The 27,830-nt window shown below is 40.2% G+C and overlaps 1 protein-coding gene across 1 annotated transcript in view; it reads right to left on the bottom strand.

Annotated features, from left to right (window-relative positions):
- The window catches only part of PCSK1 (proprotein convertase subtilisin/kexin type 1), a 40,345-nt gene extending 30,579 nt beyond the window's left edge, over positions 1–9,766 (bottom strand). Inside the window, exons 1-4 of the mRNA XM_032846096.1 lie at positions 9,277–9,766; positions 6,136–6,240; positions 2,713–2,823; positions 163–309 (exon numbers count right to left, since the gene is read on the bottom strand). Of these exons, the coding sequence (XP_032701987.1) occupies positions 163–309; positions 2,713–2,823; positions 6,136–6,240; positions 9,277–9,456 (543 nt within the window). The 5' untranslated portion in view covers positions 9,457–9,766. The remainder of the gene's footprint in view (positions 1–162; positions 310–2,712; positions 2,824–6,135; positions 6,241–9,276) is intronic.
- Between the last annotated feature and the right edge of the window lie 18,064 nt (positions 9,767–27,830).

The following is a 27,830-nucleotide window of genomic DNA, read 5'->3' as shown; positions in this document are numbered from 1 at the left end:
GTTCATATTGCTGGCAGGAGGGTGAAGGAAAGAGCAAAGACCTTGGCCCTAATTCCTGAGGCCAACATCAGAGCAGTCTTCCACTTGAGAAAAGGAAAGCCTTAACTATGTGTGTTTGTAGACATCTCCCTAAGTTGTAGTCATGGGAGGGCCCAGACTCACATAATTTTCATAGATGTCTGTGTGATTCCACTCCAAGCCATCATCCAGGACTGTGATAACAACTCCTTTGCCTGTGATGCCTTTTTGCCAAACAGGTATCACATGGAGATCCAGTTTGGGCAGGGCTGCAGTCACCCTAGTATCTTGCTGGTAAAGAAAAACAAAGAATTGGTAAAACCATGATATACTTGCTGCAAAATAAGAACTGAAGCTCAAGTCTGGAGACCCATCTTTTTCCCCCTGCTAGGGTCACTCTACTTTTTAGAAGAAAGCAATTAGGTGAAATAAAAAACAAAGTTGATGGTAAAGCCAAGTGAATCATCAGAGTGCTGTTCTCTTCCCAGTTGTTCCAATGGAAAATCACTTGAAAGGATGAATCACCCTGCGCCCCTTCTCACTGAGCTACATAGCTTCTAAGAAGTTCATCCCTAAGTTTCATCCATTTATAATGACATGCTCAAGGTTTTTATCTACCAAAGTTTTATTTGGCGTTGCATGTTCCCATCTCTCCCCAAATCCTGAGCCACCCTTGCCACACTGAGCCTACTTTACATTGTCTGGTCCGTAGTCATTCATGGATGTTTTAACAACTTTTCTAAAAGCAGAACCTGGAATACTCAGGAGGATGCCTTCTCACCAGGACTTGCAATTTAATTGCCTATTTCCAAGTATGAGTGATGTTGTTTTTTTTTTCCAAGTATGAGTGATCTAAGAGAGTAAATATCTATGAGAGGGGATTTGAAGTTTTCTTTCTCAGATAAATTTTCTGATAGTTACAGTGTGTGGGACTCTAAGTGAGAAGAGCTGGACACCAAGGAAATAGAGAGATGAGCACATTTCCAAGCATTTGAGGGAGAAGCTTTAGAAAAGCGCCAGTTTCTGGTGAAAGGGACAGTAAGAAATTTATTAATAATAACAGCTTAAAGTATCAATGAATGAATTTCCCCCGACTGATTCTCCTCAAAAAGTAGGGGAAAACTCTTTTTTTTTTTTTTTAAGATGCCTTCATTCACTTTAGAGAGAGAGCACATAAAAATGAGGGAAGGTAGAGAGGGAGAGAGTCTCCAAGCAGGCTCTCAACGGGACACAGAGCCCAACATGGGGCTGATCCTACAACTCATAAGATCTTGATCTGACCTGAAACCAAAAATTGAGTGCTCAACAGACTGAGCCACCAAGGCACCCCAGTAGGGGAAAACTCTTAAAAGAACTTACTAGGCCAACATGAAACTAAATGATTTAGGAGGTAGGAGCTACACATTGATTTCTGGCCAAAGCCAGAGAAGGCCTCTGTGTCAGTTGCAAGAACAATCACACAGTGTGGTGGTTAAGAGTATGACCTCTGGAGCCATGAATTATGACCCTACCACAGGTACCCAGATGACTTTGGCAAGTTACTAAACTTGCCCATGTCTCTGTCTCTTCATCTACCAAATGGGTATCATACATCATTGTATCTACAATATGATGTGAGAACTAAATGAGTTCATTCATGTCAAACACTTAGAATAGTATTTGACATACAGTCAATATGCAAATGTTAATGAGTCTCTTCTACTGCAATGAGCGAGTATTGCCTAGGTTAAGAGAATGTCAAGAGGAATTGATCCCTTTTCCCATCCTTTATGCAACAAAGATATCTAAGCCTTAGCTCATGGTTGTCATGAAAATTTATCTTTTATAGTATTCTCAACAAAAATACCACTTCCATAAACATGTATTACTGACATAGAAGCTTCATATTAAAATGGAAGGGAGACGGGCATGGAGTAAGACTCTGCAGGCAAGAAAGAGCACTTAAAATTTCTCTACTCAGGGGCACCTGGGTGGCTCAGTCGGTTAAACATCTGCCTTCAGCTTAGGTCATGATCTCAAGGTCCTGGGATAGAGCCTCACATCAGGCTCCCTGCTCAGCAGGGAGTCTACTTCTCTCTATCCCTCTGACCCTCCTCCCCTCTTGTGCTTTCTCTCTCTCTCTCTCTTCTGTCTCTTTCTCAAATAAACAATCTTTTTAAAAAATTTCTCTACTCAATGCCCACATATCAGTGAGGATACGGTATCTTAAAAGTAAATCAGTTTGCAAGTCTACATATCTGCATGTAGATGACTTTTGTCTCTCCTTGTGTTCCTTGGTTCAGAAATTCTCACTTGTTGGCATGTAAGAATTGCCACTCAGGGCTGTGTATACTGAATCATGTTCACTGTGCCTTTTGGATGATTTAAAGGTTCTCAAGAGTAACTCTGACCAAATGTGATTTTTGCGATGCTTACTGTTTTGGAACTCTTGCAAAACATGATTCTTCTGCCTTTGCTCCAGATAAGCTTAAGAGAAGAAAAGTAACAATCCTTCCTCTCATAGCAGTTAAGATCTGTGTTTCAGACACTTCCACCTAGTAAAACAGGAGATCCAGATCATGGAAGTTCCCATCAGCTCTAATCTCCAGGTAAATTGGCCTTCTACTGAATTGTCTATCTTTTTAAAAAATCTATTTTGCAGATGTAACAAAATAAATAGCCCAGATCCTATTCAGTCCTTCTGTAAGTACTTACCAAGTACCACTGCTGATTCCACATTGGATCGTTGAAGAGATTTAGTGCTGAGTCTCTTAAAACTGAACGTTTACTTCTCTCTTTTTCATACTGTTGTTCAGCCCATATTACCTACAAGGAGTTTTATAGCAAGAAAATCAGCAGTCAGAAAGTCACCTCTGTGTAACCATCTTCCCTCTAACTAGCTCCAGTACCCTCCCCATCACAGTTGAGGCAGTTCAAAAATGTTTTCGTTTGACTGCAGATCAAACTGGCAGCTCAGTGAGAAGAAGGGACTACCCACTGCGGAGATCCACATTTCCTCTATTACAGTAAACTGTACCTTTAGGGGGAGGAGAAGGAGTCAGTGAAGTGATGATTCCCTCAAATTATTTATACTATGATTCCAGTGGAAGTAAAAGTTTAGTCTCCTGTCATCAGCATATGGACCATAAGACTGATTTTTTATTTCTGTCTTAGGGTTTTGTAACTGAAAATTTGTCCATTTTCATGGAATGAGTCAACAAGCTGGGATATTCCAGAGACTGCTGTTATGGTGCTCTTTTAGCTTAATTTCTCTTTCTTTACATGCAAAAGGTAGAAATTGCAGATGTTATGCCAGACAAGAGAGGTGCTGTGTCTTTGCAAGTCTAAAACTCTGACTCCCCTGTGCTTCAAGCTCCTGCTTAAGAGTATTTAATATGAGAAACAGATACAGGGTGATGAATGAGTCTACTGAACATGCACACTTACCATTAATTTAATCTCATGTATTATGCAAAGAGATCTGACAATACAAAAATTACCTTTCCCACATTTATGGCATAATCCTATTATACTTGAGACCCTGAGAGGGTGAGGGACTGCCTTGTGGTTATATTCATTATGAAATAATACTATGCTCTTATTTCACTGGGCAACATGACTCTTTCCTACCCAAAACATATTCTCTCTGTTGTACACATGATGACAGTCCAGTGCCTGGTGGGATGTTGTTAATGTGTGAATACTCATGAGTCCGATCCAAAAATAAAAACTAAAAAATAATTTGTTGCTAAAGGATAAAACCATCCACTAAGAATGTCCTGAATTTTCAATTAGAAAATTTATGGCAAACCTATTATAAATATTGGGAGGGACTTGAAACCTAGACATTAGTCATTATAATTTATTTTTAAAGGCCATGTATGTTCAAGCTTAATTGTTTTGGCTTAAAGTACCTCAATGCTTGGAATATACTGCCTGTCCTCTGAGTTGGTCTTTGGAAGCTGGCTGCTAGGGAACAAGTACTAATCCTTGATAGAGTCACTTACAGTTGGAGATTTCATTAACATACTTGTAAAGATAGCCTATTGCTGCATTTCAGAAGGCTATTTTGAAAGAATATTATCCCCCATCAAAAAAAAAAGAAAAATAAAGTGAAAATCAAAAGCAATTTTTAAAAAATGGAATATAAGAAGAGGCACTCCTCCATCTGATCAGATAAACATTCAGTTGTTGGAAACAGTGTTATGATTAATGCCCTTAACTCCAAATCCCACATTAATCTCTATTAAGAGCAGACCAAATAGAATAGAGGAAATTAGGGATATCTTTCTTTTATGTATATAATAGGTATCATGTACTTAAATGTAAATAATCCTTTTGATTTGGGAAGAGCATTAAAGGTCATCTAGCTCAACTTCCCAGTGCTACCTTCTATGGGTTCTAGGATATTTTCTAAAACAAAATAAAAATAAAGTTTAGAAAAATAAATTTTTCTAAAATAAATTTTTCATAAGATTATACGGACTCCTTTTTTATGAAGTTATGTTAGGGATTAAATTCTTAGTTTTTCTTCATTATCACTTGAGATTTTTTGCTCCCAAATCCACTATCAAAGAAATCTCTAAAGAATAGAACTGGGTCATTTGTTCACTTTAGTGAGATACTTTTAGTAATAATAACAGGTATTTCTCCACTCTGTCCAGTTTTCTTCTGTGAAGATGATAAGGGAGGTCAGTTTGACTTCCTTATGCATTAATGTCAGGCATGCATTTAGGCAGACAAGGAAATCTCTTTCTTGCTTTGCTCAAGGACTAAGCCTAGCCCAGAGTCTTGGAAGTTGTCCTACTTTTCACAGCCCATACAATGAGTCATCTGCTTTGGGATGGCAAAAGGAAGATTTCACTGGACAAGAAACTTTTCAAATAATGTTGAGCCTCTGCTTTGGTCTCACGTATCTACTGGCCGGGGTAAAAGTAGCCATGGATGCCAAGGAGTTGTGGTTCGCTGTCCGTGGTCCTGATATAGTGTTCCTTGCCTAGGTGTGATTGCTGGTAACCAAGGTCCAGTCATTCCCTACTCTGATAATTTGCCTTTTTATTTTTCCTTTCAGCTTTTAAAATTCTACCAATTTACTTAAAAATTCTATCAGTTTCAGAACAAATAAATAAATTATTTCACAGGGTTTATGAATTCCATGTACTTTCAATAGTTTTATCACCTTTCTGTCACTTATATTTTCTTTCTAGCAAGTTGAAAGGATGTATTCTATCTCTTCAAAGCTTCCATAATTCTCTGGAGTGTCCTAGGCAACAGAAATCATGATAACAGAAAACAGGCCAGCCAGGATAAATTTCAAACAGTATAGCACATTCTTAAGAAAAGGCAACATTGTGTATACAAATTTCAATACTCCCAATATAGTCACCATTTCTATTGATATGTTTGCTGATCTTGAAAACAGACTTCAAAAATTAATAGGTACACTAGATATACATTCAAATTGTCCTCACACTATTTACCTATATTCATTCAAGACATTTCCTGCTCTTGTCTCACCATTGAATATGTATACAAACAAGGATAAAAAGAGATCATATGCTTTCAAACATTACAATACTTTCAAAACAATACAATACTTATGAAAACATTTGGCTCATAAAGATGTGGATTTAAAACTCAATCATAAATACTAATTCCCCATATAACCAAACCAAACAGAAATGGAAAAAGGTGTTTTCAGTTATATTGAAATTTATTAAAATCAATGTTCACATGTAAATTTCTTTGGCATCCTCACACTGGACATTAAAATGATGACAAATAATAGGTGTATAATAAAATGTTGTTAGTTGATTGTATCAGCATTTTTAATAGAGCTGCAATTTAATTTTTAATATTCATTTTTTGTGCTCTTCAGCTGGATTTGTGAGCTAGTATTTTAAACATATACTTTTATATATATTATATGTAAAATTTATTTAACTCAATCTATCCACTCCAATCCAGTTATTATTATGTGCAATTATAATCCTATAGAAATAACAAGAAATACTACAGACAGATAGTTGTGACCACAATAAAAAATAATCATATTTGCAAAGTGCTTTTTGCTCTTGCTGGAAATCATAAGGCAGATAAGTCAGGTTATTGGTTTGAAGACAAATGCACAACACTTACACGATCATCATCAGATAATCTCTTAGTAATATGAAGGGCACTCCTTCGAGACCTTCGGGGATGGTTTTTATGTTTGAATAAATAGTGATTTTCAAGTGATCCAATCTATAAAAGAAAAAATATTAAAATAAAAACCCACTTTATCCAAAATAAATTTATATGGGTTGTTAGACTGAAACCCATGTAACTTAGAGGCAGGCAATTTTTATTAAGCCCATTCTTTATAAGAAGAGACCGATGGAAGCCCTTGCTCCCTTGTCACTACGTTGAGTAAGTTGAGCTTACAATTTTATCACTTGGGCTCATCGTATACTTGGAGGTTAATGATACCTCTTTTTCAGATTTCAGAGGAACTAAATTTGTTTCTGTGTGACAATATTGTGTAGGTAGACATTTCTTTAAAAAAATACCCACTTCATCAAATTTATCTTGTCAGAGAAGAATAATTTGTGGAAAGCTGGCAAACCCTTTGGGTACTCTATACGGTCAATGTTACATTCAGCTATAATGATTTGTCATTGTTATAAAATACAGCCATTGACTCAATGGTGATAATTTTTATAAGCTACTAGTAGAGACCATTCGACTTTCCACTAGTTCAAGGCTTTCCATACGTGGAGCTGGGGAGAGGGAAAAGGTCATCAATGCTTAGCTCTTCCTCTGCTATCAATTGGTTTTGCTTCTGGTCACCTCTCTAATTCTGTCTTTATCCTGAGGCCTTCAGAAGCTCAGGGTAGTGACACTAAATCACTGTAAACAAAGGGAGAAATAAACAGAATCAAGAAAACACTATCAATCTTTTACTAAGAATTATTATTTAAAATATTTGTTAGTAATGCCATTTTAACTGGAAATAGCTAGAGAAAATATAGCATATGCAAATCATATGTAAATATAGATTTCCCCCCACCCCACTATTTCTTAAAGCTTCCTGTGACCATTCCAACCCTTCTTTGAAGATCCTATCAGGAAAACTGATTTACTGTTTTTTGGTTTGGGATTTGTGATTTTTTTAAAGATTTTATTTATTTCTTTGACACAGAGAGAGAAATCACAAGTAGGCAGAGCAGCAGGTAGAGAGAGAGGGGGAAGCAGACTCCTTGCTGAGCAAAAAACCCAGTGCGGGGGCTCAATCCCAGGACCCTGAGATCATGATCCCAGGACCCTAAGATCATGACCTGAGCAGAAAGCAGAGGCTTAATCCACTGAGCCATCCAGGCGAGCAAAGGGATTTGTGATTTTAAAAGCAATTCCCATAATGAATGGCCAGGTTTGGAAATAGGCCTGGGGCTAACAGGTGAGAAAAAGAAAAAAGGATATTTTTGCTCTCTTACCCAATCTCTTTCCACATAGTTACCAGTGCTATTTAGCTACCCAAAGGTTATAGGATTAAGTCCCCAGTTATTCCCCCATAGGATACAGAAGATTTCCATGATGCCCACAGTAGCTACCAGTACAATTCCACCTACTGCTCACACTCTGCTCAGATCCCAACAATTCCTTTCAGTTTCTTCTAAATTCCTTTCTTTGTATCTTCTTTGTTTCCTACAATCTGTTTTCTGTGCCTTGAGTGCCTTCTACAATCTCACCAAGTTCTCCTGGCAACTTGTCTCTTCTTCCTAAACCCTCTACAAATGTTTCCTCCACTGGGCTGTCTTTTTTACACTCCTCCTCAATTCCTGTCCCTCTTCAATCCCTCAATCAACAAATATTGAGAATCCAGGTGCAACTTCTATTACACCAATTACCTGCAATTCCAATTATTTGTTACTAAACCAATCTCCTCTAAATTCTTGATTCCTTGAAAGTTTCTTTTCCTCCTATTATTCCTCAGCCCCTAACAGGGAGCCTGGCAGAGAACAACATCTGGGCAAAGCAAAAAGCCTTAGTCGGCTCCTGGGACACGGAGAAATCAAACTGCGTATTGATTTTTATGCTGGGCATTTAAAGGCAATTTGGCTCATCAAGTTGGGGAATGAAGCCTCTGGCAAGGAGAGGCGTATTCCCTAGAGGATTCGATCTATGGAATCGCCAACGCCCACGCCGATTACTCATCCGTGACTTCAGCTGCATCTCTACAAACCACCTCCAGAAAAAACGCGCCAAAATGTTTTACAACTCCCTCCTCCCCCGCTTTGAGGCACAGTTCCAAGGCGAGGGGCGAGGGCTTGATTCTGAGCCAAGGAAAATGAAAGCTTAGATTAGAAATCACACCCCCTGGGGTTCCCCCGGGAATCGCACACCTAAGCTGTCACTCTAGTAATGCCTTAACACCCTCCTCCCAGCTATCTATGAAACCAGCTCTCCCTTGCACAGACAAGTTTTTATCACAAGCTGACACCCTCGGGGAAGCTATTAGGCATTTGGCTGGAGAACAAAATAGAAAAGCTTTCCCCACAGTCATTCCGGCCCCTTGACCCTTCAGGGAGACTGACCCAGCAAAGTTGTGAAGCTCAGACTTTCCAAGTTCCCGGTGAAGACCGGAACGTCCCGGTAGAGGCGAGGGGAGTGTTCCGGTGTCTTTCGCGCACCTCTTCCTCGCCCGCTCCCCAGGCCACTCCGCGGGCCCCCAGCCTCTAGATCGTGAGCCCGGCCTCTGGAGCTCTTCCAATGCCCTGGGCGTGCCCGAAAGGCTGAGGGCGGACATCACCAAGCCTCTCTGACCCCTTGCATCAGGACTTAGATCTGATGCTGCCATATTGAAAAAAAAAAAAAAAAAAAAGGAAACAGCCGGCTCCTGACGCAGAGACCAGCTGAGTCCCAGGGGACCGAACGCAGTGCCTCTCCCGGGAGCTCTTGGTTGGTAAGAGCCTACATGCATCTCAAGTTCCGTGAACAAGCGTGGAGGGATTTTTCTCCCAAACCACGCGGGAATGGATTTAAATGCCAAAGCGGACGACAGCAAGAATAAGCTTTACCCAGCTGCAGCGGCTTCGTTCTGCCTGGCTGCTTCCAGCCCAAACAATAAATAATGCAAGCCTTCTTTCTCCAAGCGCGCCAGGAGCGAGAGCTGCAGAAGCTTCTGCTCTTTGCCACTGGGCTTAGGAGAGTGCGACCTGGGGCTCCCACTTGGGAGATCGCGCGTCAACCCCGCCAGTCCCCGTGGGCCCCAGAAAGTTTCTGTAAAGTGTAAACTCTTACCTGACCCAAAAGGTCATAGCCCAGCTCCTCCGCTATGGCCGAAGCTGCCTCCGGTCCCCCGGGGATTTCTGCCGCCCATTCATTCACAAATTGCCTCTTCGCTTTTACACTGTTCAGTGCACACCAAGCGCAAAAGAGAGCGAAAGCAGTACACTGCAGAGTCCAGCCTCTTCGCTCCATGGCTCACACACTCGCTTGCACACAAGTCGGAAGGAGATGGGGGAAAGAAGCAAGAAAAGATGCAAGAAAGGAGAAAAGCCAGAAACACTAGCCCTTTTCTCCCACGGACTCTGGACCACTTCTCGCTCCCGGTGGCTCTGCTGAGATAGGAGGCGCGCGAGGAGAGGCTGGGCGGTGGCGAGCGCTCTTTGGTCTCCCGGCTGAGTGGAGCCCCAGCCCTTCCAAGCCGGAATGGAAATGAGTGTTTACACGTCAAATCGACGAAAGCCATCTCTTGACGTCAGATCTACCTGGACTAAGATCTGGATGGTATTCCCGGCGGGGTGGAGAAGCGGCTAAAATAAGCAGGGAAGGATTAAGGAAAGGAAGGAATCGATTGCTGGGATCAGTTAAGTCTGCTCCCTGACTGACTGTAAATTCTGTAGCCATGAGAAACACCTTCACTTCTCAAAGAGAAGTGTCCCTATTTGAATATTACTACCAAGAACCGAAGGCTGGGAGTTACCACACACTTTGCTGCACTCCTGCCCGCATTCTTTTCATTTACTTAATTATCTCATGGTTTGGGGGGAGGGAAGGGGATGAATTTTTATAAGAGCCCTGTGGAGATGAGCACCTGCTGTGAAGAACAGGGGTCTTAAGTCTGAAATCGGACAGAGGCTGAGCAGAGAGGAGAGAAGCTTCTATTGCCCAGATTCTGATCTAAATTGCCTAAGAAAATAAGCTCATCTGGAAGACATTGTTAAAGTGATACTTTAAAAAAATGTATTCTCAACTAACATTGAAACCACCTTAAAGAAACAAGTTTAGTTCCTCGTGTCTCTCAACTTAGTAAAACAATATCTAAAATTTTATTCTAGATATTGCAAAGCCTAGTGTCACCCCTTACTGTGCTTATCTGAAAAATGATTAATCATTTTTTAAATTTTTTTAAGATTTTATTTATTTATTTGACAGAGAGGGAGAGAGTGCCTGAGAGAGGGAACACAAGCACAGGGAGTGGGAGAGGGAGAAACAGTCTTCCCACGGAGCAGGGAGCCCAACTCAGAGCTCCATCCCAGGACCCCAGGATCATGACCTGAGTCCAAGGCAGACACTTAACGACTGAGCCAGTGACCGAGCCGCCCCAACCACATGATTTTTTTTAAAGAAAATTACTTTCTTTAACCATCAACAAGGGGGTCTTGGGACCCAAACACACTTGTGTTATATCAGGGAGAGAAAGAGTGGCTTTTATTAATTCTGAACTTCACATTTTTTAATTCAGTAGAGCTCCTCTCTTGGGTTTTGAGCTGAAGCTGTACCATTACTTTTCCATAAAATGCACAATGTCACTCTGTGGAAGAATGTTTTTCCCCCCGTGGGAATAGAATTAGCAAAAAGTCTAAATGCCCCTTCCCCACACCTCCCACCCACCCCCACACAGACCCAAAGATGGATTCAGTCTACCTTGGCTGACTGAGGCTATCAGGATCCTCAAGAGTTGAACCTGGCTGGAAAAGCCCCAGTGTAGAGTATTCAGCACCAAAGAATGGACAGCGCCACACGCGGCGGCGGCCAGAGCGGCCCTTCCGTTTGAGTCTCAGAAACTGCTCTCTTTTTGCAGCTAACCGAGCTGTTTCTTATTTGATCTGTGTCTTTCCCCTCTTTAAAAAAAAAAAAAAAAAAAAAAAAAAAAGGCGGGGGGGAGGGAGGAAATTGACTGCAGGGAGAAACTGTGGTTACGTTCCTGATCGTGACTACTGGCGTCGAGCTCCCAGGAGCGTGTTGGACTCATCCCAAAAGTGAAATTGCGGAGGCTTAAAAGTCTTGTCTGTGAAAGATTTTTCTTCTCTTCTCTTTTCTTTCTTCTTTTTCCCTCTTCCTTCCATCCATCCTTCCTTCCCTCTTTTTTTTTTTTTTTTAAACTTCAAACCACCGGGGGGCGCAGACTATTATAGAGAAAGAAGAAAGAGGCTAAGATTGGAAAAGAAGGCATATGAGATTGAGGAGAAAGGAAGCGAGAAATATACTATACAGGAAGCAAGTAAGACTTGGTGGAGGAGGAGACTGAGTAGTGCTAATTCTTCATTTGCTTTCATGTTTGCAGGAATGTAGACTAGATTGATAATTTCTTTAAACATGAATCTTCTTTTTTTTAAGATCTTATTTATTTATTTGACAGAGATCACAAGTAGGCAGAGAGGCAGGCAGAGAGAGAGGAGGAAGCAAGCTCCCCGCTGAGCAGAGAGCCCGATTCAGGGCTCTGTCGCAGGACCCTGGGATCATGACCCGAGCCAAAGGCAGAGGCTTCAACCCACTGAGCCACCCAGGCGCCCCGAAACATGAATCTTCTTAACAAAAACAAATGTCAATGTTAATAAGCCACATGATCCATGAGATGTTGTGGAATGGGCTGAGATTAACGGCTCTTCTGTCTGCTCTGTAAATTCACATGGGTGAGTGTTGATGGCTGGATGAACTTCCGTTTATTCCCTTTCGTGTCTCAGCCTGAGTTGTGGCTTCAAGTTCTCTAGGGTGTTTCATTCTCACAGCAGACAAATGCTAACTGTGTGCTAGCAAGACAAAAGAAACTCCTGGCACATATTTAATAAAGGTAAGTATGGCTAGAGCAAGAATATATTTGCCCTTTCTTATTATTGTTCAAGTAAATCAGTTTGCAGAGTGTTGGCAATGAGTGTCTCATTAATGAGGCATTTGTGTCAAACGGAGCACTATACAAACCTGGAGTAAACATTTGACTGATTTGCCTAATAGGTTAAACTAAATTTTCACAGCAAAAGCAGAATATTCTCATCCAAACAATATATATAATCTCAGTAATTTATTTTGAAATTGTCTCAATTTATCTTATGGACTTTATTTGCCACAATTTCTGGGATACAGAAGAAATGAATGTTTGCCAAATCTGAAGATGCAAATAGATATAGAATTCATCTTTGTCATATCAAGGGCTAGTCCTATTCTACTATGTGCATCATAGTAATAACCTCCAGGCCCACCAGTGTTGTATTTTGTACTATGAATTAAAAGAGCCAATTATCACCTTTAAGTTGATTTTAATAGTGCTGGAGTCATCTGATTAATTTATATAGAAAACAGGATGATTCATAAACTGAAGAAAATTCTGTTTCTATTATGAATTATCAAGTGAGTGTTATGCCTTTCATGACTGCTTCCAACTGCCAAGTGATAAGGTTAATCATTTATTAAGTTTTCTTGGAGAGTAATAAAACCAAGGCTAGTATAAACAGGAAGTAAGAATATACTCAGAGAGCTATAATCACCATATCTTTTTAGTATTAGAAAACAAGAATTTTGGGGCGCCTGGGTGGCTCAGTGGTTTAAGCCTCTGCCTTCGGCTCAGGTCATGATCTCAGGGTCCTGGGATGGAGCCCCACATCGGGCTTTCTGCTCAGCAGGGAACCTGCTTCCCCACCATCTCTCTGCCTGCCTCTCTGCCTACTTGCGATCTCTCTCTCTCTCTGTCAAATAAATAAATAAATAATCTTGAAAAAAATTTTAAACTTTTGTTACTATGAAATAAAATATGTACACTAAAGGGCACAAAACAATGTGTGCAATGATTTATCACAAAGTGAACACTATGTAACCATTCAGGTCAAGAAAAAGAACATTGCTAGCCCTCTGAACAATATCCCAATTCCGTTTCAAGCACCATAGGAGGAGCAAGGAAATAACTTAGGTTTAACATTTATCTAGTTGTTATGTATACTTACTTGTTTCCTTTGAGTAACACTAACTGTATATTATGACAAGTTTATAATTAATTAGCCTGTAAATTAAGTAAAAGATATTTGGTAAAAGAACATGTTATAGAACTAAATCTACTTATTTCAGTGTTTCCCAATATAGAAAATAACAATATTTGTATGACAAACTAGAGTAAACTAGAGGAGATTTGTAGGCATATGTTTGGGATTCTGTATAATAATAATAATGGAATGATTCATTACATTACCTTCCGGTGATACAATTTTGTTAAGGAAATAAAATGGGATGTTTAAGGAAAGATATAAAAGTGAATGTAGATAAACTTAAATTTAGAAATATGAATATACTTCCATCAATATAACTTTTTGTCTCAGTTTTTATGTTTGAAAGTTTATATATAACTTCTAATCAAGACACTTTATCAATGATCTTTTCAAATTTGTTTATAGCTGCTGTCAACAAGAAATTGTATTTGTACAAATAGGGAATAAAAATTTTGAAACAACTTTCACAACCACTAAAAATTTTTCAACATTTGATTTTTAATATAGCAATTCTTTTATTTCCTCTCCAAATTTACCATTGGAATTTCATGGGGATTCTGGATGTTTAAAATTTGCCTAAATTTTATATGTCAAGTATTACAAAATAATATTGAAATTCTAAATTAGGAAATACATGTCCTTTAAAGATGCTATCATGCATCAACATTGCCACAAATGGGTAAAAGTATTTAATGTATGGGAAGATACCTAAAGATACACCTACCAGGAGCTCTTGACTTTCTTTCTCATTATCTATTCTCCTATGGCCAAATTTTGGTAGGCATGTTATGCTAATTAAGCACTTTGAACATGAACTCCTTTAGCAAATCCACAGATTCCTTTCTCGTGATGAAAAGGGACATGCTCGCAGCAAGTTGCTGAAGTAGTTACCAAGGCCATAGACACTCAGCTAGGTTGAGCTCACTGCCCTGAGGCCAGACCAATGAGTGATAATCATGATTGCCTAAATGCCAATCTAGTTGGGTCTTTTTCTCAGGAGCCCAGGATAAAGCTATTTGCCTGGACTTTCCAATGGTTGAGAAGACAAATATCTTGAGGGACATCTGTAATTCCATTTGGAAAGCTCTGATCTACAGAAATGGAGGTAAGAGAAAAATAAAGCAGCCTGTACGCTGAAAGACTTTGAAGTGGATGGATAATTACAAAGGACTTTTGTGGAATAAACTAGACAGAGTTTTGATTTTAATATAGAATTGAATTATTAAAATTGAAGAAATAAGTGCTATTAATTCCAATTATTAAAAAATTATCGGTTGTTTCTAGTGAAAGTTGATAATTAAATGTAGTCATATATAAGATTGTTTATCAGCAATCTTTCTTTCTTTAGAACAGTTCTTTTTTTTTTTAAGATTTTTATTTTATTTATTTGACAGACAGAGATCACAAGTAGGCAGAGAGGCAGGAAAGTAGGCTCCCCACTGAGCAGAGAGCCTGATGTGGGGCTCCATCCCAGGACCCTGGGACCATGACCTGAGCCGAAGGCAGAGGCTTTAACCCACTGAGCCACCCAGGTGCCCCTAGAACAGTTATTTTAAAATGTGCATTTACTGACTGAGTTTTGGAGCATTCCTGCTTCCATTTCCAAGCATGCTCCTGCTTCCTTTATGCTCTCAAACACTGGCATTTTCTTATGGAAAGTCCAAGATATAACTGCTTTCTTGGTTCCTGAAGTGCATTTTTTGATGAGAATTGTAGACTTTCAGTAGTGTAAAATGATTTTAAAAATTATCTAGTTCCTCGGTTCTCAGAGTGCAGTCCACATACCAGCATGATAGGCATTACTTTGGAGCTTGTTAGAAATTCCGTCTCTCAGCCCCCATCCCAGAACTTCTGAATCAGAATTTGCATTTTTAATAAGTCCTTGGTGATTCATATGCAATTAAATTCTGAGAAGCATTGATCTAGTTAAACACCCCCCACCCCGATATATGACATTCCTTGGGAATATTCCTGTCAAGAGCGAGGTAATTCATGGTCTCCCCAAACAGTCCTTTCTTTAGTTTGATCTGGCTCAAGTGATTACAGAGTCCTTCCTTGTAATGACATAAATCGTCCCTCATTACCTACTTCCAGTCAAGCATGCTAATTTTGCCCTATAGCACCACACGGATAAGTCTCAATCTCTTTTATATATGACAGCTCTTCAGACTTTGAAGACAGATTATTATGTCTTGCCTACCATTTTTCTACTCTAGGTTAAACACCCTCAGTCTTTTTAACAATTTTGCATCCCAGTTGGTCTTCTCTGGACAGTATCTCTTTGTACTTTTTGATACATGGCATGTGAAGTGTGGTGTAGTACTGTTGGCTAAATCCATGCCGATTACAGCAAGAATCTCACCTCTTTTTGGAAACTATCCTTCTGCCACTAGAGCCTAAAATTGAGTGTGCTTTATTTTTTCTTACTGAACTTAGAGTCGACTAGGATCTTTATTCATAGTCACATGTGCTGCTGAGTCACATTTTCACCAGACTTGAACAATTTCTGTGTTTTTGTTATCTGTATGTATGGGGCAGAGGTCTAAGCATAAGATTCATTTCAGCCTTTCAAGATATTTTGAATCTTTTTTTTTTTTAAAGATTTTATTTATTTATTTGACACAGAGCGGGCACACACAAACAGGGGGAGCAGCAGGCAGAGGGAGAGGGAGAAGCGGACTCCCCACTGAGCAGGGAGCCCCATGTGCAGGACTCAATCCCAGGACCCTGGAATCATGACCTGAGCTGAAGGCAGATGCTTAATTGACTGAGCCACCCAGGCACCCGGATATTTTGAATCTTGATTTCATCATCCAGTTATTCTCTCCTAGCTTTATGCTATATACAGATATAGTCAGTTTTCCATTGGTGTCTTCATTCAGGCTATTAATAAAAAGATTTGCAGACAGGACAGAAGATAGAGCCACCAGAAACTTCCCTACAAGTTAACTTACTTAATAATTATTATGCATTAGAAACAGTTACTAATTTACCTAATTAAAATATCAAAAGGCTAGCAGAAAGACCTTGTCACGGGACAGGATGGTCCAGATATATAGTGACTGCAGGACTAATTCTCACTGGCATTAGTACGACTTGCTCTATGTGATGCTAGGTGCCAGTGATCAATATTTATGTTGTGAGTCATAGAAGCCAAAATTTTAATAATTTGTTCTGAAATTAATGGTAGTCCACTAATCTAGTTCATGGAATTTTCCTTCTTTTTATTCTTGAAACTGAGACTTTTTGGCTATCTCCAGTCTTTCAGTACTGATCCTTATTCTGCTTTCTAATATTCCTCAGTGATCTCTGACACCAAGTTCAGGTGTCTCCCTATTTGAATGTATTAATTCTTGAATTGAAATTTACCCATATTACTTGCCTCCTCCTCTTGAATCAGCTGCAAGTCGTAGTAGTATAACAGTATCACCTGGTACAGACAACATTTTCATCTATCAAAACAAAAGTCATCTTGTTGGAATCAAAATTATTTTGGTTTTAAAAGACAAACAGGTATATCCTCGCTGAAACTAGCATAAACAGGAAAAAAGAGCTATATTGGTTTGTGTAATGGAAGCTTGAAAAAAGAGCTGGCCAAGGACAGTATACCCAGAGACTTAAGTAGCATTAGCGAGTATCTCTCTCTTTCCTTCTTCCATTCTCTCTCTCTTTCTCTTCCTCATTTCTCAGTTTCTACATCTTTGTAGCTCTCATTTCTCAGGCTCTTCTGCAAGGTGAATACATGACTATTGGTGCTTCTGGGATCAGGTGCTTTCCAGTTGATAACACAAGGAGAAAAAGATCTCTTTTCCGTGCTCAATATAAAAATACCAGTAATTGTCAAAGCAATGATAGGAAGAGCCACAGTATATTAATAATATCCAAATTTATATTTTTTAGATAAAATGAAAATAATTTCACTTCCACAGCTATTTATGTTTATGACCCTAACTAGTTTTTACTCTGCACATAAGGAGATTGATTTCCAGGCTTGTTGATTGTATTTCTTGCTTGTCATATCTGGAATCAAGATTGGCCCACCCTTTCAAACACAATTATAGACAATTGTTTGAGGCCTGCTTTTCCTTGCCTGTTTACAACAGCTTCCGTGCAATCCTTCAAGGTTTGCATTTATTTAAACAATAAGCAGATTAATTCCAACATTCACATTCACAGGAGGGAGATGAGAAGCAAAGGTAAAGTTGGGTTCAGTCCATTGTTGCATATCTTTCAGCAGCCTGGCTAGAAAGAAAACCTAAAGAAGACCAGTCCAATGGATGCTGGGGCAGGGGGGAATTCATCTGCTCCCACCTTAGCACAGAGGACTCAATTCTCAGCTGCTGATCTCTTCTTTCCCCTCCTGGGCCTCTTCGACCACCACCAACTGGAAAGAAAACAAACCCATGAAAGCAAAATCAGTCCACAGCACATTACTTTAAAAATTCTAAACTGGTTTCTGACAAACTCAAAAGATATCTCATAAAAATCTAGAAACTATAAGTTTGAGATCCCTTACAACCACAGGAATCCCCATCATTCTCACACAAGAAGACAAAGTATCCATTTCTGCAGTTACGTTTGCCCTCCACTTTTTTTTCTTCTTATGGTCGAGTTCCGGTAACCTTAACTCTACCAAAAGTGGGGAAACAAAACACAGCAGAGGGAACCAAGTGTTTGAAGACAATATTCTCTTAAGCCTGACTTACTCCACTCAGTTATGGTATCTGCCTGTCTCCTCTGAATATTGGTGTTGGCGTCCCTTTCCCCCGAGCTACCTGCAGACTCTTTCCTGTACTGTTCAACCTTGGCCATGCCGTACCCCTATCATAGCAGGAAAGAGGCAAAAGATCAGCTGGTCCAGTATCTTAAGCAAACATGAATTAACCAGGTCTGGGTTGTTACATCCCAGGGAGAAACTAACAGATGGCAAGAGTTCATTCCCAGGCCCTGAATTTAGGAAAGAGACGAGCCTGTGAGGGGTGGGGCGGGGCGGAGCATGAAGGAGGTTAGCAAAGCAAAGAGGTCAATTTAAGGCCATTTAGATTCTTCCGACCCTGCAGTCCAGACTAATCAGGGATCTAGGGTGGGGCCACACCAACACAGGCAGGAATGTGGTGGTTTGGCAGTGGGAAAGCTGGGGACAAAATGTTTTGTGGGGTACCCTGGCTGGCGATCCATTTTCTCTTCTCCTTGCGCTCTGTTGCTGGACACAGTAGAAGCAAGCGCTTTAATTTTATTTGCAAGGTTAGTTGAGAATTCGCTGTAAAATTGGCATCATTTGACAAACCGGGCCCAAACTCTATCTAGACGGACACTATTTCAAAAAGCAGTAAGCACAGAAATGAGAGCAGACCTTGGAGCCAGATTGCCTGGTTTGAATCTCAGTTCCGCCATTTAACAGCTGCGGATGTTTGGAGGTGTTCTGGAGCCTTCTTTGCTTCAGTTTCCTCATTTGTAAAGGTGGGCTACAATAGTAACTTTCTTGGTGTCGTTATTATATATAACATACCTACAGCGTTTTCCAGGGCAAATAAATAACAGTTCTTGTTACTGAGAAACTAGCCCCCTGAAAACACCTGTTTGTTTTAAGAGTGTTTTTTAAATGGAGAGGAGCTTGTGGGGTTGCGGTGGCACATGGGATAGGGAGATGATTTCAGAACTGAAACCTGCCCACCTCCGGCAGCCCCTTCTCATATCTCCCTCCTCTTTTCCTGCTCACTAGTTTCCAGCATGCTCCTCTTGCTCTTTTATTTCTTTCCATCACAGTCTTGCATATTCTTGGCTGATTTTTCTCACAAGCCTGCTGAGAGAAGCAGGACAGATTTGATTAGCTCCAGTTCACTGAAATGCAGAAGAGTGAAGTCATTTCCCCACAGCTCCCACAGCCAACTTTGGATAGCAGATCCTTCCTCTTTGAACTTTTGGCATTTGATTTCATGGTGGAAGATAAACAGTGACAGAGTTCAAGGTAATGGGAAGACCTAGAGACTTGCACCTTCTAAACACATTCTATAAAAATGGCATCTTTAAAAAAGCAGGATACTCTGTCGACTCAATGTTGTCAAATGTGCTGGAAAGGAATCGTGTGGAAGCGTGAGTCAGTGCATTCAATATTAAGAGTGGCCGTCAGACCTCGAGGCACATAAAGGAAACAAAGGGAGCACCTTTAAAAAAATGTACCCCTTCACCTTGTCCTTTTGATATTAGAGCCAGCCTGCGATTCTATTGGTGTGATTAAGCACTCACACAATTCTTTCATTTTAATTTCCTAACTTCGTGCAGGAAGGTTTAGATCTGGCTCACACGAGCTGCGATTACCGGAATATAACAGCAGGCATTTGTGTGGTTTCTTGATACATTTCATACAAAGATTTCACAGCTACCTGCTTCTCACTCCGCCATTATTCCCAATCTCATTTCACCAAAGAAGTTGCAGACAGGGAGGCCACCAGAGTTTGCATAACTCTTCTGACAGAGCTGAAGCCACGACAAAGGTCTGCAGTGCTCTCTCTGCGGACACGGATAGTTAGACTCGTCATAGTCTGAGCGGTGGAGGGCGGAGGGCGTGAGTCCTCCGTCCCTTACTGGCATTGTTAATTAGCATAATTTGCTTACCCTGAAACTTCAGTGTCCTCCTCTGTGCAGTTGAGAAAATATTACCAAGACCTGTTCATGAGACCTCAAAATGACTACCTCCTTTCAGTCACTGAGGACAGGGTTTGGCACAGGGTACATGCTCAGTGAAGGCTGACCGTCATGATTACTGGTCTGTCTTCTCTTGTCACTTTGTTGGCTTCATATCAAAGAGTACTGCCCATGGTCTGAGATTAATCCCAGAAGCGCTATGTCCCTGGATTTGTGTTATATGAAAATATGATTGCCCTCTGTTGCTTTGGAAGGCTGGAAGCTTTAAAAAAATAAATGGGTTATATTGGATGACATCCCTGCTATTAGGACCCAGCCTATAGTCAGCCAATAATTTTCAGCTTATAATGCATAAACCTCACCTGGAGAGCTTGTTTAAAATGCACATTCCTAAGCATCCCTCTTCTTATATTTGGGGGTAGTGTAGGCCCTAGGACTCTGCAGACTTTAGCAAATACCCTGAGAGGTTTTGAGAAATATGTAAAAGTCCCTTAACTGGAGTTGGCCCAGCACTCCAACCCCACTCTTCCTCCTCCTCCTCCCCCCTCCTCCTTTGTTGTGGTCCTGTCATCATAACCTCTTCATCCTCCTCTTCTTTCTTTCCTTTCTTTTTTTTTTAGCATTTGAAATAGACTGCCTGAGGTTATTTTCCACTATTAGGCTAGCTCTATTATTATCTCTTTAGAGAAAATGCCACTAAACCTGGGGGGAAAAATACAGAGTAATTACTCAAAGGAAAAAAATATATATATAACTTCCCTGGAAGCAATTAGAAAGACAATCATTAGATTGAAGTGATCATTTGCTCACATTTCACTGTGGGGTTCCAGCCCTCTCACAAGGAGGAAAATAGCCCATGTTTGTGTCCAGAGCTTACTAATGTTAGACCCAAATGTAATGCCTTGACAATAAGTTTTAAAATCTTTCCTATAAAGAAGCGTAACCAGATGTAGAATCCTTATTCATGCAATCCAACAGAAATCTTAGATATATTAATCTTCTGCTTCAAGTCAGCCCAGCACTCCAAGAAAGACGAATCAGTCCCCACTTCCTACCCCAAGCCCCACCTGCTTGTACCTGAGTGCTGGGAAACTAGAGGAGAGGGCCCGGGGCCAAATTTGAAACCACATAAACTAACAAAGTGTGGTCACCTATTTGGGCATTATGGCTACAGCTTCCAAAAAAGTAGACATTTGGCAATAGCCAACTTTTAAAGAAATATAAATAGCCAGTGCCAAGCACAGGCTTCCAAGTTTTTTTTTAGCTTCAATTATAGATTCTATTATCAGTGGTTGTCAATTCTTCCTGCACACTGGAATCATTTGAAGAGATTTTAAGCAGCACTGCTGGCACATCCAGAGGTTAAGATTGAACTGGTGTGGCATGGAGCCTTCTAGGTGATTCCACTGAGCACCAAATGCATGCCTGTGAATTACATGAATCAGATTTACTTGACAATTGCCTGCTCTCCGCACCCCTCTGCAAGCTATAGACATTAAGACTAGAAGTAAAATAAAGCAGAGAATTTTAAGAACATTTTAGTCTCCATTCCTGCATATTTTAGGGAAAGTGAAATATTAGGTCTAGGATGTCTCCCTAATTGTCTCAGTTCTCTATTTTATTTTGCTAGCATATACTTCATCTTGTCAAAATACTCTCAGCACCTAAAAACATACAGAACCTCACAGACATTCTAAATAAATCTTGACAATATATAGAATGAAGGTTAAAAAAAGTTAAGTCTGTTGGTTAATAATTTCTCTTGGCTGAATCACAGTAGTCATGGGAGAAGCCAGAGGCATTGAGAGTTTATTCACACACATACACACATACACACATACACACATGCACACAAGACGAGCTGGGAGATTTACATAAAGAGGGTATTCTTTGTCTTCATCTGCATGTCTGGGTTAGGCCTTTTCAGTTTCCATCAAAAATAGGTGCATTGAGGTCATGATTTGCCAATAAGCCTTATAAAACAGATTTTTTTTTTAAATTTTGTTGCTGCCAGGCACAAAATCTGTTTAATTTAGAAAGAGTGCTAATAGCGTTCTATTGCTTGCTTTTCTGTATTTTTTAAAAACCTTTTAGAAATTAAATTCTTTTCTAATTTTATCTCATGCTACAAAATCTACTGGTTTATATATTATTTTTTTTTTCTTTCCAATATTTTCATCAAATCATTATAATACATAAACATTCTCTTTTCTGTCTCATTTATAATCCTTTTTCTTTTGTTGTTGTTTTTGGGAAGTTTTTCTTAAGTTATATTCCACTCTTTCCACTGACTTTTTCATTGTCATTTTTGCCATCATATTGTTTATTTCCAAGAGATCTTTTTTGTCTGTTTGTCCTAGGAATATTCCTTTTTATTTGTCCCTGCTTTTCTTTTATGGTTGTAATATTTTTTGCCATGTCTTTGAGAATATTCATACAAGGTTTGGGGGCTGGGGTTTTGTTGTTTTTTTGAAGCTTTCCTCCCCCTATGCTGCCCACCAAGTTATTTTTTTCTTGTTTGATTTTGGCTCCTTCTGTCATAACAAAGTCATTTCTCTGATCTCTGGTGATCCTTGGTTGCTGGGCCTTACTTAAGTATCAGGTAAGGGGAATGCCTGGGTGGCTGAGTCATTTGGGTGGCTGTCTTCCGCTTGGGTCATGATCCCAAGACCCTGGGATCAAGTCCTTCATTGGGCTTCCTGCTCAACAGGGAGTCTGCTTCTCCCTCTGTCTGCCTCTCCCGCTGCTTGTGCTCTTTTTATCTGTCTCTCTCTCTCTCCCTGACAAATAAATAGATAAAGTGATAGATAAAGTCTTTAAAAGAAAAATATCAGGTAGGGAAAGGCCAATTAGAAGTTCTGGGATCATTTCAACAAAGACTGACAACAGCAGGCTTTGCTATAGAATGGGCTAGCCAAATAATTGAGTTGAGGGAATTTGGAAGTCAGGTCTTTAAATCATTCCTCTTAGGTCAGTCACATCCTACAGAGAAGACTTGCTAACCTTCAGTCTGGAGGCAGAGGAGTTGGCTGCCAGGGGCGAGAGAAGCCTGGAGAACTCGGGATTCATTAGACCTCACTTAGTTCCATATGAGACTTCCACCTTTAACTGTGACTGTGAATCCCTGGCGAATCCCAATTTTACTCTCTTCTTCTTCTGGGGAAGAAACCTTCTATCTTTGGCTAGGGTAGCAAATGATTCGTTTCCCGGCAGTGGAGAGTGATGGGGGAACCAGGGGTCTAGCTGCTTCTAAAACAGACTTTCAAGTAATTCTTTTCATTTTAGCATTTCTTTTTCTTCCAGCTTCCAACATGAATTAGACTGTCAGAGATATAAGTTGTTACGTATAATCTATGCAATCTCGAAGCAAAAACCTATAGTAAATACACAAAAGATAAGGAGAAAGGAATATAAATATACCACTGAAGAAAGTCATCAAAACACAAAAGAAGAGAGCTAGAGAAAAAGGAACAGAAAGGAACAACAAAAAATAGCCAGTAAACAATGAACAAAATGGCAGTAAGTATGTATCTATCATTAATTACTTTAAATGTAAATAGGGCTCAAAAGGCATAGAGTGGTGAATGGATTAAAAAAGATCCATCCGTGGGGAGGAGTCAAGATGGCGGAGAAGTAGCAGGCTGAGACTACTTCAGGTAGCGGGAGATCAGCTAGATAGCTTATCTAAAGATTGCAAACACCTACAAATCCAACGGGAGATCGAAGAGAAGAAGAACAGCAATTCTAGAAACAGAAAATCAACCACTTTCTGAAAGGTAGGACCGGCGGAGAAGTGAATCCAAAGCGACGGGAAGATAGACTGCGGGGGTAGGGGCCGGCTCCCGGCAAGCGGCGGAGCAACGGAGCACAAAATCAGGACTTTTAAAAGTCTGTTCCGCTGAGGGACATCGCTCCAGAGGCTTAACCAGGGTGAAGCCGACGCGGGGTCAGCGTGGCCTCGGGTCCCGCAGGGTCACAGAAGGATCAGGGGTGTCTGAGTGTCGCAGAGCTTACAGGTATTACAATGGGGAAGCCGGCTACAGAGACAGAGCTGAGGAGTGAGCTCTCAGCTCGGGCTTACCTTGAACCGCTCGCAGGCTCGGTCAGCTCGGAGTGCGGCCGGAGGCCAGGGTGACGGGAGTAATTGGGCGCTGTTCTCTGAGGGCGCACTGAGGAGTGGGGCCCCAGGCTCTCGGCTCCTCCGGGCCGGAGACTGGGAGGCTGCCATCTTCATTCCCATCCTCCGGAACTCTACAGAAAGCGCTCAGGGAACAAAAGCTCCCGAAAGCAAACCCGAGCGGATTACTCAGCCCGGCCCCTGGTAAAGGCGGTGCAACTCCACCTGGGGCAAAGACACTTGAGAATCACTACAACAGGCCCCTCCCCCAGAAGATCAACAAGAAACCCAGCCGGGACCAAGTTCACCTACCAAGGAGTGCAGTTTCAATACCAAGGAGAGCCACGGAATTCCAGAGGAGGAGAAAGCAAAGCACGGAACTCATGGCTTTCTCCCCATGATTGTTTAGCCTTGCAGTTAATTTATTTTTTTTTTCTTTTTCAATTTTTTTCCCTTCTTCTAAAATTTTTTAACTTTTACCCTTTTCTTTTTTAACGTTTTTTAACTAGTTTATCTAATATATATATATATATATACTCCTTTTTATATTCTTTCTTCATTGGTTTTCTTTTTCTAATTGTTTCTTTTTTTTTTTTTTTCTTTTCTTTCTGAACCTCTTTTTATCCCCTTTCTCCCCCCTCACGATTTGGGATCTCTTCTGATTTGGCTAAAGCATATTTTCCTGGGGTTGTTGCCACCTTTTTAGTATTTTACTTGCTCCTTCATATACTCTTATCTGGACAAAATGGCAAGGCAGAAAAATTCACCACAAAAAAAAGAACAAGAGGCAGTACCAAAGGCTAGGGACCTAATCAATACAGACATTGGTGATATGTCAGATCTAGAGTTCAGAATGACGATTCTCAAGGTTCTAGCCGGGCTCGAAAAAGGCATGGAAGATATTAGAGAAACCCTCTCAGGAGATATAAAAGCCCTTTCTGGAGAAATAAAAGAACTAAAATCTAACCAAGTTGAAATAAAAAAAGCTATTAATGAGGTGCAATCAAAAATGGAGGCTCTCACTGCTAGGATAAATGAGGCAGAAGAAAGAACTAGAGATATAGAAGACCAAATGACAGAGAATAAAGAAGCTGAGCAAAAGAGGGACAAACAGCTACTGGACCACGAGGGGAGAATTCGAGAGATAAGTGACACCATAACACGAAACAACATTAGAATAATTGGGATTCCAGAAGAAGAAAAAAAAGAGAGGGGAGCAGAAGGTATATTGGAGAGAATTATTGGAGAGAATTTCCCCAATATGGCAAAGGGAACAAGCATCAAAATCCAGGAGGTTCAGAGAACCCCCTTCAAAATCAATAAGAATAGGTCCACACCCCGTCACCTAATAGTAAAATTTACAAGTCTTAGTGACAAAGAGAAAATCCTGAAAGCAGCCCGGGAAAAGAAGTCTGTAACATACAATGGTAAAAATATTAGATTGGCAGCAGACTTATCCACAGAGACCTGGCAGGCTGGAAAGAGCTGGCATGATATATTCAGAGCACTAAACAAGAAAAACATGCAGCCAAGAATACTATATCCAGCTAGGCTATCATTGAAAATGGAAGGAGAGATTAAAAGCTTCTAGGACAAACAAAAACTGAAAGAATTTGCAAACACCAAACCAGCTCTACAGGAAATATTGAAAGGGGTCCTCTAATCAAAGAGAGAGTCTAAAAGTAGTAGATCAGAAAGGAACAGAAACAATATACAGTAACAGTCACCTTACAGGCAATACAATGGCACTAAATTCATATCTCTCAATAGTTACCCTGAATGTTAATGGGCTAAATGCCCCTATCAAAAGACACAGGGTATCAGAATGGATGAAAAAACAAAACCCATCTATATGTTGCCTACAAGAAACCCATTTTAAACCCGAAGACACCTCCAGATTTAAAGTGAGGGGGGTGGAAAAGAATTTACCATGCTAATGGACATCAGAAGAAAGCAGGAGTGGCGATCCTTATATCAGATCAATTAGATTTTAAGCCAAAGACTCTAATAAGAGATGAGGAAGGACACTATATCATACTCAAAGGATCTGTCCAACAAGAAGATCTAACAATTTTAAATATCTATGCCCCTAACGTGGGAGCAGCCAACTATATAAACCAATTAATAACAAAATCAAAGAAACACATCAACAATCATACAATAATAGTAGGGGACTTTAACACTCCCCTCACTGAAATGGACAGATCATCCAAGCAAAAGATCAACAAGGAAATAAAGGCCTTAAATGACACACTGGACCAGATGGACATCACAGATATATTCAGAACATTTCATCCCAAAGCAACAGAATACACATTCTTCTCTAGTGCACATGGAACATTCTCCAGAATAGATCACATCCTCGGTCCTAAATCAGGTCTCAACCGGTATCAAAAGATTGGGATCATTCCCTGCATATTTTCAGACCACAATGCTCTGAAGCTAGAACTCAATCACAAGAGGAAATTTGGAAAGAAACCAAATACATGGAGACTAAACAGCATCCTTCTAAAGAATGAATGGGTCAACCACGAAATTAAAGAAGAATTGAAAAAATTCATGGAAACAAATGATAATGAAAATACAACGGTTCAAAATCTGTGGGACACAACAAAGGCAGTCCTGAGAGGAAAATATATAGCGGTACAAGCCTTTCTCAAGAAACAAGAAAGGTCTCAGGTACACAACCTAACCCTACACCTAAAGGAGCTGGAGAAAGAACAAGAAAGAAACCCTAAACCCGGCAGGAGAAGAGAAATCATAAAGATCAGAGCAGAAATCAATGAAATAGAAACCAAAAAAACAACAGAACAAATCAACGAAACTAGGAGCTGGTTCTTTGAAGGAATTAACAAGATTGATAAACCCCTGGCCAGACTTATCAAAAAGAAAAGAGAAAGGACCCAAATAAATAAAATCAGGAATGAAAGAGGAGAGATCACAACTAACACCAAAGAAATACAGGTAATTATAAGAACATACTATGAGCAACTCTACGCCAACAAATTTGACAATCTGGAAGAAATGGATGCATTCCTAGAGACATATAAACTACCACAACTGAACCAGGAAGAAATAGAAAGCCTGAACAGACCCATATCCAGTAAGGAGACTGAAACAGTCATCAAAAACCTCCAAACAAACAAAAGCCCAGGGCCAGACGGCTTCCCGGGGGAATTCTACCAATCATTTGAAGAAGAACTAATTCCTATTCTCCTGAAACTGTTCCAAAAAATAGAAATGGAAGGAAAACTTCCAAACTCATTTTATGAGGCCAGCATCACCTTGATCCCCAAACCAGACAAGGATCCCATCAAAAAAGAGAACTACAGACCAATATCCTTGATGAACACAGATGCAAAAATTCTCACCAAAATACTAGCCAATAGGATTCAACAGTACATTAAAAGGATTATTCACCACGACCAAGTGGGATTTATTCCAGGGCTGCAAGGTTGGTTCAACATCTGCAAATCAATCAGTGTGATACAACACATTAATAAAAGAAAGAACAAGAACCATATGACACTCTCCATAGATGCTGAAAAAGCATTTGACAAAGTACAGCATCCCTTCCTGATCAAAACTCTTCAAAGAGTAGGGATAGAGGGTACATACTTCAATATTATCAAAGCCATCTATGAAAAACCCACCGCAAATATCATTCTCAATGGAGAAAAACTGAAAGCTTTTCCGCTAAGGTCAGGAACACGGCAGGGATGTCCATTATCACCACTGCTATTCAACATAGTACTAGAAGTCCTAGCCTCAGCAATCAGACAACAAAAGGAAATTAAAGGCATCCAAATCGGCAAAGAAGAAGTCAAACTATC

Source organism: Lontra canadensis, unplaced genomic scaffold (assembly GCF_010015895.1).
Source record: "Lontra canadensis isolate GAN:19392208 unplaced genomic scaffold, GSC_riverotter_1.0 scaffold4, whole genome shotgun sequence".
In the NCBI taxonomy this organism is placed as follows: domain Eukaryota; kingdom Metazoa; phylum Chordata; class Mammalia; order Carnivora; family Mustelidae; genus Lontra; species Lontra canadensis.
The sequence above is the reverse complement of the archived record's forward strand: the minus strand, read 5'-3'. Positions and strand labels throughout refer to the sequence as shown.